The sequence below is a fragment of the Mustela lutreola genome, chromosome 3, assembly GCF_030435805.1.
Source record: "Mustela lutreola isolate mMusLut2 chromosome 3, mMusLut2.pri, whole genome shotgun sequence".
NCBI lineage: Eukaryota > Metazoa > Chordata > Mammalia > Carnivora > Mustelidae > Mustela > Mustela lutreola.
Genome location: NC_081292.1, coordinates 152,085,585 through 152,098,027, shown reverse-complemented (window position 1 = coordinate 152,098,027; position 12,443 = coordinate 152,085,585). Strand labels below are relative to the sequence as shown.

The 12,443-nt window shown below is 35.2% G+C and overlaps 1 protein-coding gene across 1 annotated transcript in view; it reads right to left on the bottom strand.

Annotated features, from left to right (window-relative positions):
* The window catches only part of KCNH7 (potassium voltage-gated channel subfamily H member 7), a 505,381-nt gene that overhangs the window by 132,626 nt on the left and 360,312 nt on the right, over window positions 1–12,443 (bottom strand). The window contains exons 4-5 of the mRNA XM_059167165.1: window positions 8,529–8,957; window positions 3,958–3,978 (exon numbers count right to left, since the gene is read on the bottom strand). Coding sequence (XP_059023148.1) covers window positions 3,958–3,978; window positions 8,529–8,957 — 450 coding nt within the window. The remainder of the gene's footprint in view (window positions 1–3,957; window positions 3,979–8,528; window positions 8,958–12,443) is intronic.

Genomic DNA, 12,443 nt, shown 5'->3' with positions numbered 1-12,443 from the left:
ATCCACAATATCCTCATTTTACCAATTGTAAGCCTAAGCAGACGGAGTATGAGACCAAAGGGGAATAAGCATCACGGTCTAGAAATCAGAATACAGGGTTTCCTACCTCCTAGGTCTATATTCAGAGAGGCCTTGGTTGAGGATTTAAAGGTGAAGGGCAGCCTCCCTGAGAGTGACCATGAACTGATGGGATTAAGGACTCTAATGAAAGAAAGGAGAATAACCTGAAAAACAAAGTAAATGAATTTAAATGAAATAAATGGGCAGAAATAAAGGGAAATAATAGATTCAATAGAAAGGAATGTAAAACTCCAAAGTAATAGGACTTGATGTTCTTTAGAGAAACATTTGCGAAATGGATGCCCAGGTTAAACGCTTCCCTGTACTAGAAGGATAAGAAAAACAGGTGACCAAGTAGACTAAACCAACAGCTGGATAAAACTCTCCTACATTACAAGTGTCTGATTAAAAATAAGGTAAGCCAGGTTCCGGCCACAAAGAAATATCCTGAATTTAGAGATCAAGCCAAAGACTAAAGCAACACCTGGAAAGAATTTTAGATTAAAGATATTTAAAATTTTTATGATGAGGCCATTTGAATTTATCATGGGTTACAAGAGACTGAAAGAGAATATATTTTCTTTTAGATGGTGCTGGGAATATAGCGAAGGACATCTGATAATTAAAAAAACATCGTAATGCTCTTTTCTTTTTTAAAGATTGCTGCTCTTGAGAATAAAATGGGACACAGGAGAAGGAAAGCAAAAAAATTAAGGTTGTCAAAGCATCAGGTCTTTACACAGTTTATTTCTTAGGGCACTGAGTTTATTAGGGTAAAGTTTAATAAAATATAATTTGCTGAAGTGACTTAATATTAAAAAATGCAAATGAAGTGCCTAGTAATTGGATTTTGTAAAAGAACCGTGGCAACCAGTTTAACGCTTAGAAAGATAGATAAGTAATCACATTATTTGTAGTCAGTATTCATATTGTCTGGGTTCAGTGCATGACACATGATTTTCAGAAGAAAACTATCACCGCTGAAAATCAGTTTGCAAATTCATGTAAGAACACAAAAACTTGGTAACAGCCAGTGTAGCTTAAGAGACACAACCTGTATCAGATCAGTTGATTTCTTCTGTGAGTCTGATAGGTTTTGTGGCTTGAGGAGATAAAGGCAGTGATAAATCTTACAAATAGTTTTGTTTCTGATTCATAGGTCAGATTCATAGACAAGATGGAAACTGAACATTCCATTGTTAGTGGGATGTAGTTACTTGAAATAATAAGGAGGTGGAAGCAATAGAGGGGTAAAATTATATTAATGATCTATTTATAAGTAGGGTAAGTGGGGTTAAATTTTATGGATGACTTGAAAAGCAGAATAGGCAGAGAAACCACTAAATTTGAGGTGAAAATCAGTTTACCCATAGTTGAGATAGCATTAGGTTCACCTCTCATAATATTAAAGAAATTATTTAAAAATTTTATGTACATACACACATATAAACAGCATACATAATTTATTTGAGTTAATTTTTTTCAATCCTTGATAACAGGGCTACACTTAGATCTCTGGAGTCTTATTTCAAAGAGTCAGAGTGCCAAGGAAATTTATTCAAGGGAAATAACATTAATCCCATGAAAGAAGGTTAAATGGAAATGATTCCATTTTAGAAGAAAAGACTGAGTACCAATTTGCAGTTTTTATACAGTGCTATTATATCAAGATTAAAAGTAACTGGCTGGTATCTCTGTCCACTCAGGATAGATAAAGGGGGCAAGAAAATTGCATTTCAGCAAGAAGGATTTAGGCTAGCTCTTTGTGTAACAGGCAATAAAATAGATTCCCCAAGAATATTAAAGAATGGGGTCCTTGGGAGATAAAGATCTTCTACCACCTGTGTCAGGGATTCAGCCAACACCCTGCCCAAGGCGAATAAACCAGACAAACTTGAAGTCCTTCCAAGTGCCTGCCAAAACTATTTACTTTATTTTGGTAAAGAAATTATGTTTGGGTGATTTAGATATTGAAAAAAAAAACCCTGTAATTATGCATTTGTATACAAAGAAATATAGAAATCCCTTTTATTTTTTAAACCTTTTATTTAAATGTGGTTTAGAAACAACACCAAAAGAATTTTTAAAGTACACTTAATGTACTGTTCTGTATCTAATTAGTATATTAATTGTTCTGTGAAAATCTTAAAGAGCCGGACATTTAAGGTTCTTTTTGATAGTTTCAAAACCAGAGTCTGAAACTTTGGAGGGTACATTTACATTAATTTTAAAACTAAATTTGCACATTTTCCCTCTAATTTGGGAGTTTGACTTCATAAATAGTAACATGTGAAAACTTCCTACAATGGTTTAAAGTTTCCTAATCCCAATTCTGACTTTGATGATTCATTTTTGTTCAAAGACTATTGCTGTTCAAAAAAAAAATGGAGGGTTGAGGGAAAAGGGTTGGAGATTAAATGGATTCATTTATGAGAGAAAAATAAAATTAATGCAGTTTGAATGGCAACTGTGTGAACTGCTTGTTTGGAAGATAAGCAAGCTTGATTTTCATTTATTGAGAAAAATTAGATTCATTTCTCACTGCATTTAAAAGATCACTGGAAAAATAATGTCTAATAATTAATTGCTAGTTGTTAAATGCTAAAGGCAGTCATATTTCATATAGGGGAGTTGGCAAGAGGTGTCTGTGTTCTGTTTCTCGACATTATATCCTGAATTATATCAACACAAATCACCATCACAGCTGACACTAATTTGCTGCCTTTTAGAAATTAGAGTAGACAGGCCAAGGATAGAATAATCATGTAGATGAAGTACCATCCTGCTATTGGAGGTCACCTCCATGACCCTTTTTGAAGTGCTTGCAAAATAAAATTGGGATGGAGAGAAGCTGTCATGATTTCCCTTCTTTTCAAATCACCCGGGACGGCTGACCAGAAAGCAGCTTTAGTGTCTAGTGCTATTAATTCATAACCATCACCAGCTCTGACTTAATTAGGGAAGCAATTGAGAAATCAATATACAAAACTTCATAGTGATCAGAGTAGCAGTGACATACAGAAGAGGCCAAAACAGTGAATTTTAAGTAGTGATGGTTACTGGTGGAGACGTGTCCATGCAACACACATGCACAAAACGAGTCATTGTCACCATAGGCACACTCACAGCAGCATGCATGGCCTATGTTAAAAGACTAAGCCCGAAAGTCTTCAACTTGATGAGAATAATGTGATTACTGTACTTTGTGATTCCTTATATCTACTCTGATTTAGTAGAAAAAACCAGAGGTGAATTTCAAGTTTTTAGTCAAATCCAGATTTATCCAGAGGTATGGCCCACTTAAACATTACCCTACAGGAGCTACAGGTCATGCCAGTGATTTCAGACTAATATAGGACACAATTAAAAATGACCGAAATGTAAAATAGAGAAAGAGAAAATGACTCTCATGCATGTACAGTTTATTACTACAGTAAGCTTAAAACCATACCCCCTGCCATCCAGGAACGTGAAACTAGTTTTAAGGAAACAAAAGAGGAACAAGTGAAGTGATACTGTCATGTAGCACTTTGATTACTTTATTTATTCTTGCACTCAAAAATTTTTTTGGCTGAAATAGGCTTATGTGCCTCTTTCACATATATTTAGCTTGATACTTGTTTCTTTCCAAATGGTTTAGATATTCAGGAGGTAATCATTGTCAACCTAGCCTTATAGTTCTTGCAGGAAAAAGGAACTCCTAATCATTTTGGTGACATGGCCGAAAAAGTAACGATGTCTCCAACAAAATCAAGCCAGGATGTCTCCACCAGGCACCTGAACTAGCTAAGGGCCAGCATGATGTTGCATTGAACAGGGCATACAGCAGGCAAGTTAACATGCCAAGTAAAGGGGCACTCTGAGCATCAGATGATGAAATTCGAGTTCGTACATTACCTTTGACATTGCGACCATTGTCTGTTTTGAGCACATAAGGATAAAAAAAGAAAGAAAAATAAAAAAGACTAAAATTATGTTATATACACTGAATTACCTCTGTAAAAACAATCAGAGTAAACAGGATATAAGGACTGAAATGTATCTTTGAAATTAGCATTTTGTACTCTTCAACCAAGTAAAATGCACAAACCAAAAATGCTATCTGCTGTAAGCATGCATTTTCAAATATGTGAAACATTTATCTCACTTAATTTAACTAGATTTCAGGATACAGATTTTATAATTATGACAGTCTGGAGAAAGGCATCTCCAGCTGCCTGCAGTTGTGATAAAAAACTTTAGATCTTGTCAGAAGCCAATTTTAGTAGCAGTTCAACCATCATTTACAAAGAAAGACTGTGCAACATTTGGTACCTAAAGTAATCTTTTTTTCCCCATATGATTTAACCTAGTAAATTAATAAGGACAAATATTTCTAAGACAACAGCTTACCTTAATAAACCAACTTGTGTTATTATCAGAATTCTCTTCACTGCCCCTCCCCACAAATGTTCTTCAATGTATATTTTGGAAATACCAAATGGTGCTCAAAGAGTCATTCTTAGGCAAAAGTAATTGTAAGAAATCAGGGAAAGATTTGACTGTTAAAATAACATGGGAATTTTAAGTTTTTTGTTGTCACAGGGGACTCAGTGTAATAACTAAAATATTTAAGAAATTCATTTATATTAGCATGGGCTGTTTTCAAGTCTCATAATGGAGTGTTTTCAGATTTATTTTGAGATTAGAAATCTGAATCTTTAATGCATATTTGCTACTAACAAAATATGCATTACTGGTTTTGAAACAAACAAGCTTAAAATAAATGAAGTCATGTCAAAACCATTCAAATATATCCAAGATTTGAAAAAATCTGTTCAACATTTGTTGACATCTATGCTACTGCTGTGTATATTTAGAATCTTGGGATATATCGTAATTCTTTCAAAGCTTACAACTGAAGCAATTTCAATAATGTGGTATATTGAATTGCTAGTGTACATTGCCTTTGACAGAGATACACAAAGTTGTGACCTCATGTGACAACTCTGCCCTCTGAGGGACCATAAAAAGGCAAACAGAGATTACAGAGAATTATCTTCATCAGAAGCTTGTCCCCCAAATCATTAGTTTACTAATGATTTACAACTGCTTACAAGTAGTTAAAAATTATAACATTGCTTATCCACAAAATTACACATAAAGATTTGTAAATTTTCAAAAAACCTGATTCAAGCTGCATCATATGGTTAATGATGCTTTGACATTCTAAGAGCATTCAGTCAGGGCACTGAGGCTAGTTGAGACCTTGTTATTTGTACATGACAATGTAAGTGCAGATATTAGAGAAAGCATTTGGAGTCCTATAGCAATTTGACGGAGCAACTTTATGTCTGGTCATTCTAATAATAAAACAATTGGTGTTTATATTTTCTATGTCTGTTTTTTATTTCATTTTTCTAATAGTACATTTAAAAAATAGTATTTACAAACGTATTCATTTGTGATGGATTAGAAAAAATTCTGGTCCTTCATCATAAATGGTTTGAGCAGTAGAGTTCTAAGGTACTTGATAAGGTAAATTAAGTAAAAGGATAATGTAAACTATTACACACTACTACATTTGCAAATTATTTGAAGTTCTAAAAAGATAGTCAGTATAGAAGGTAATTTCTCTTCTTGAATGAGGAGGCAATAATCTGAATTCAAAATCTGCTGCAAGTGGGATCTAACCTATTAACCAGTCATATGAATTCATGAAAATATCAGTTTAAAATTTTTTTCAAATTCATGGGGCATTGTCTGTCAACTCTACTCAAATAAAAAAAAAAATTAAGACATTTAAAAAAAAGTGTTCCAGCTTCCTTTGTCAGTGGCTCACTTTCTAAAATATTTCTTTTCTGCTAATCGGTTATTTATAGCTAAATTTGTTCTAAAACTGAACTATCAAATACCCTTGAACTATATCAATCAATAGCCAGATGACTGGAGCATCTGCCAGAAAGTGATTTTTTTTTTTTTTTTTTGAAAATGACACAGCTTGGGTGGAGAATGACTTCATTACTGAGGGTCCTGAATAGAGAAATCCAGAAGTATTAAATCACCTTTTCCCATAACTGTATTAGCAACTGTGTACTAAATAGAGACCACATACATATGAAGAAAATAAAGTGAGATCATGGAATCTGATCTAACCTATTCAGCACCACTGTCAAACCACAGTTTAAGTCTGTACCACGCACTATCATGTATCATTTAAAAGGTAAGAATGTTAGTATACTATAACTCAGGAAAGAAGGCCAATTTCTGAAGTCTGTACAATTCCTAAAGATGCTGACACTAACTGGACTAACTAACTAAGTCGGGCATCTGAATCACCCTATTGGGTTTGTCGCTGTTCAGCCATGGGATTCATTGCTCAAAGATCAAATTTCAGAGGTTTTCAGTTAGGAGATCTTGAGCATGCCATTACTAAACAGTATGGGGGCCTGGATGATTATTCAGTTTGGGAATTGTCCTTGATTTGATTTTCCTTTTGACCTTCTTCAGATCACAGATTAAAATGGATGTGCTAATTGCTTTTGTACAGATACAGTTTCGCAAACCTATCTGTGGAAAACTTCAGTTTTTGTGATATTGACTTATCTCTTTTTGAATTCTTCCTGCCAATTCATTTGCTTTCATCACTTCTGTCTTCTCAACTTCACCATGCCCTTTACATAAAGCTCCCCCACATGATTTAAGTAGGATGGGGTACAATCACTTCCTGTTGCGTGTGGTTTTGAAACATACTTCACAAGCATAGTCCTGTCAATTTCACACCAACATTTATTGAGTTCCTGCCATGAAAAAGGCAATCGTGATTCTAAGGCTACAGATCTAACTGTGCCCAAGCTCCCGCACTGGGGGAGTTCACAGAAACATAGAGTGCTTTGCATATCTAACAGAAATGACAGACTTATAATGTGGAATAAAGGCAGAATGTAAGAAATGCTAAAATATGTGCAAACATTGCTTTGCACACTCAGGTGAGAAATCATTTAATTCTTTGGGTTTGGAAAGGAAAAATGGGTCCTTATGCCTGAGAGAGGCAGAATGAGGAGGGACAAAGTGGAGAAGAGTTATTCCTGGCAGAACAAACTAATGAAGCAAGAAAATGTGTGATACATTTTTGGGAAAAAGCAATTATCTTTGTGTGGGTTTAGAGTGGAATATATAGTAGGGGAAGGAGTCCTTCACGAGCAGGAAGTAAGGCTTGAATTATAACTGTGGTACCTCGTAGTACCCTACACTGTGCCCAGTGCTTAGATCTATGTTTTAAGAAGAAAACTCGAAACCATAGCCGTGATGATGGTCATGCACGGTAATGGATATCACAGGAAGAACAGTGGGCCTCTCAAGAACCCGAGCTTGTGCGATTCAGAAAAGTGGGACTGATACATCCATTCAACTGGTACTTTGAATCTCCAACCCTGGGGGAAAGTTCAGTGGGTCCACAGAACCCTTCTATCATGGGAAATTCTGGTGTGGTAGACTGTGGACTCTGGAGATGGGTGATCCTGTGTGTGAAAGATGACTCTGGTGCTCTGCAACCTTGGACCAGTTATTTATGTAGTAGAAATAAACCTCAGTTTCCTCATCTATAAAATGGGGCTTCATAATAATTCCAAACTCAGAGAGTTGTTGTAAAGAATTAAGAGAGAATTAATGTGTGTCAAGCATTTATATTGCCTCTCGCATAACAAATAGTATATGTTGGCCATCATCATGTTAATGATGATAATAATTTTATAATAATACATAATATATATACGTAATATATAATAATAATATAATTTTATAATAATAATGATGATAATTTTCTCCAGAGTCTTTTGAGCATTGCTGCTTTCACTACTGGCTTATCGAAGAGTGTGAACACCACGAGTCCAGGGAAAAATAAATGAATTCTGAGTTGCTCTGACTTTGTTTTTCAAGTTTGGTCTTTCAGGACTCTCAGGGTTTGTTTTGGTTGTTTACCTCCTAAAAATCTCCCCTTCTTCCTTCCTATCTCCAATCCACCCCAAACACTTACAGCTTTCTAATGATGACTCAGTACACCCACATTTTATAAACCTCTTCCTTTGGAAAGATTTGGTTAATAGGCCTGTGAAGGCACACCACTCATTCACCCCAAGGCTCGACTATTTGCTAAATGCAGCAAAATTAATTATTCTTGAGATGATAGTGTCATCACCTAAGCATATGTTATATAAAGCATTAATTAATACTCCATACGGTAGGCAGATAATGGTTATCATACCATTTCAGAAACACAGAAGAAGCCAGAAAAAACCCAAATCACTCACTATGGTTCAAAGAGGAAATCAGTAACAACTCTGAATGTAAGACTCCTAAAATTTAATTCCCATAATTTACTTGCATCTCTTTCTCCCAAGGCATAAGGATTAATGTCAAAATTAAAAACAATATGGAAATTACCTTTCATTCCCCATTAATATGCATTTCCATATTTTAAAAAAACATACCTTCACTGGCATGTCGGTCTCTAAATATGTTCTTGGGGTGGACACTGAATCCTTCTATATCGTGAACTGAAGAAGCCCTCCGTATGCTACAAATGCTCTCCTTCGATCTGGAATGAGTCAGCTGGGTACTTGACTGCAGCATGTCAGGGTAGAGTCGGTCCCATTGCCTTTTGGGAGACGAATGGTCCAGAGGTCCAGATATATTCACCAAGGGGGAACATTTGCTAGGCTGTATCAAGGCTTTTGTATCATCTGCTTCAGAGGGGCTGCAGCTCTCTTTTGTAGGAGACTTGAAGTGCTTCATGGCTACCGAATCATCACTGTGTTTAGATGAATCGATTACGACCACATCAGGGTCTTCTTGTGGTAAGGACTGCTTTCTGTAAGTGAGAACTCTCAGACCAGGGAATTTGAACCCAAAAAGTTTCCCTACAAATGGAAACAGGAAAAAACATTATTTCAAGACAAATACCTACAGACACAAACACACATAGTATACATGTGTATAAGACATATTCCTTAAGACAAACAAATGAACAAGTACCATTGACTCAAATTTAAGTACCATGTAATAAAAGTTATTAATCAAAACTTAATTGAGTCATTTACAGTTGGAAGAGGGATATTGTAGAAAGCTTCTGAGACTAATATGAATTGTCACATCAGCTGTAAGAAAATAGTAATATAATCTTATCATGTTTCTGATGGTTAAATAGACTCCAATGACATGAAAGCATTACTTGATGACACGAGATTTCTTATTTCAATAAATTAAAGACATGTTACACATTGTAACATATTACATAGTGTTAAAAACCCTATACATCCATTTTTAAGGAGATGTGAAGGGCAGAATACAGTTTAGAAAGGAAAAGAAGGGAAGGGGCACCATATGTAAAATGGACAGACACAGGAGAGATTATAGTGCCTATGTATGCTTGGGGGACTAGGGAGCTCTTGTCCTTGAAGTAAGAGGGAAGAGAATGAGGTGGGCATTAGAAGTTGGCATGACATATCTAAGAGGGTTTGTGTTAGATAATAAATACTCTGAGTCATGTGCAGATTGGAAAAGTGGGGTCGACAGTGTATGAAAAAAATTTCTCATTCCATTTGGAATGTTTGAAAAGCTTTTGGTTTCAGATAGAGATGTAAAGATAAGAATTTCTTTTTCCTGATATTTTTTGTTCCAAAATCTGAGAATATGGCATGAAATGCATCTCAGTAGATAATGCTTAGAAGGACAACTAAATCTAACATTAAAAGGTGGGTATTAAAATTAAAATGTTAACTAATAAAGATATAAACTCACTGGCAATAAAAATGAAAATCAAAACAAGGGCATATCATTTTCCACTCTTCAATTTAGCAGTAAATTTAAAAAGAACACATACATAATGTAGTGATGGCGAAAAATGCTGGTGAGCATTCTGGCACTTTGCTGATGGGACTGAAAATTGCTACAAATTCTTAGGAAAGTCATTGTACAATATCTATTAAAATGAAAGTATGTACTTTCAATCTCATTTATAGGGTAGTACAAACACACAAAGACAAGATACAGTCTGAATATTCATTAGAAGGAGAATGGTTGAATAAATCATGGCATTTTTATAGTTAGGAATTTTCTTTTAAAAAAGTGTATTTAAATAAAAATACTAATATATATATATTTTAAAATTTTATGTATTTATTTGACAGACAGATCTCAAGTAGATGAAGAGTCAGGCAGAGAGAGAGGAGGAAGCAGGCTCCCCACTGAGCAGAGAGCCCGATGCGGGGCTTGATCCCAGAACCCTGGGACCATGACCTGAGCCGAAGGCAGAGGCTTTTACCCACTGAGCCACCCCGGTTCTCCTAAATATATTTATGTCTTGATTAGAATTAGGAGATTATTCAAAAATAGCGTAAAGTGAAAAAGCAAGTTTCATTTTAATATTTATGACCACTCATTAAAAATAATCAAAGTATATATTTGTCCATGTAAGTTGTATAGCAGTAGAGAAATATGTGAAAGAACACATACCAAACTCATAATGTTAACTGACTAAGTGGGTTTGGAAGTGGGGGAAGGCAATGTATTGCATTCTTCTTTACATGTCTTCATTGTTTGTTACATCAAACATATATATTTTTTAAAAAATTAATAAGGTAGGGCTCCTGAGTGGCTCAGTGGGTTAAGCCGCTGCCTTTGGCTCGGGTCATGATCTCAGGGTCCTGGGATCGAGTCCCGCATCGGGCTCTCTGCTCAGCAGGAGGCCTGCTTCCCTTCCTCTCTCTCTGTGATCTCTTCCCTTCCTCTCTCCTACTGTGATCTCTCTGTCAAATAAATAAATAAAATCTTAAAAAAAAAAAAAAAGAATGGTCGAGGGGAAACTGCAATTTAAAAAAAAAAAAAAAAAAAAAAAAAAAATTAATAAGGTAAAACTTCTACTTCTAAAAGAAATGAAGAGATAAGAGAAAACATCCAAACACTATTATATAATTCAAAGCTTTTCCAAGTATCATCTCTAAGAAAATGCAAAGTTTTGAGACCCTATTGCCAGTGCAGTTGTCTATGTCCACATGGCCCAATGGCTTGACAATTACACATTGCTCTTCTAGTCAGTTGGATTCCTGCTTGGAGTTCAGTCAGTTGGAGTCTTTGGGCTACAATACTATCTACCTTCTTATATTCTTAAATGTCATGGGTACCCTCATCTTTAATATATTTATTATAAACTTTTCCTCAGCATTGAGGATGGTTTTAAAACATGGAAGAGTCACAAAACTCATGGACTTTTCTGCATTTTATTTAAATACACTCTTCCAATACGTGGTCTTATCTGCACACACAGTTTTAATTCCATATTTAATCCAGTAACTCATAAACCTGCATCTCTAGTCCAGACCTATTCTCTTAGTTCCAAACTTGCATATCTATTGACCTCATTGACAGCATCACTTAAAAGTCTGAAAGAAATCCTGTAGCAAATCCAATCTCATGATCTATCTTTCTGATTTTAGCCCTTTTCCTGACAAACATTTCTGTCCCCCCGTGGACCATAGGCTTCATGAGGGCAGGGCCCCTGACTATTTTGCTAACCAAATCCCACCTCTGACTGAAAGCCTGAGCATGATAAATGAATTGCTATAAGCAGATCCCAAACTGAAAATGTGCTTCAATTATGACTGTGGAAAATTAGGATATTTAATTGCTCTGACCAACTTAATTACATAATTTTAGCCTTCTGGAATGGCACTGACCCATGTTTACCAAAAATGATTAATTGAGTAGAACTCAGTAGCTCAGGGAAACGGTGAACTCTCTACCATGCCCTTTGTACCTGATGCAACTCTTATTGTCAATTTCACCTTTTTCAGAGGTTATTAATTGCTACCATTCTGGTTTTAGAACATATATAGAAATGTCTCAAACTCTTCATTTTATGTAAAATATCTATTACAGAAAATTTTAGAATTAAGCAGGCTAATCTATTATTATAAGCTTTCATTTGTGGGCTAGTAGTTAACAGTGTTCAATACAATTGTAATTGAATTTATCTTTCTGATAAAAGACATGACACAATGTGCAAACTCCAAATATGTTTACCTTTAAGTTCTAGAGTAATAAATTGTAGATGAGAGTAACCAATCTGTGCAAATAAGATTAAGCAACAGTGTACTACAGTAGCTGTTTTGCCGGCATTCTTACATAATTCTACTAACAACCCTTACATGCTCAAGTAAATTGCCAAGTTAAAAATCAGTGAACTGCATCAAAGTCACTTGATTAGTTTTTAATGCACATGGAAGTGACTTATAAAATAGTTTACAAATCAATTCTGCAAGCTTATTACAATGCACTGGAGGTCAATGCCTACTTTTGTTCATTTTTCATCAGTTACATTACCCTCCTCCTTTAAAAACAATTCACTG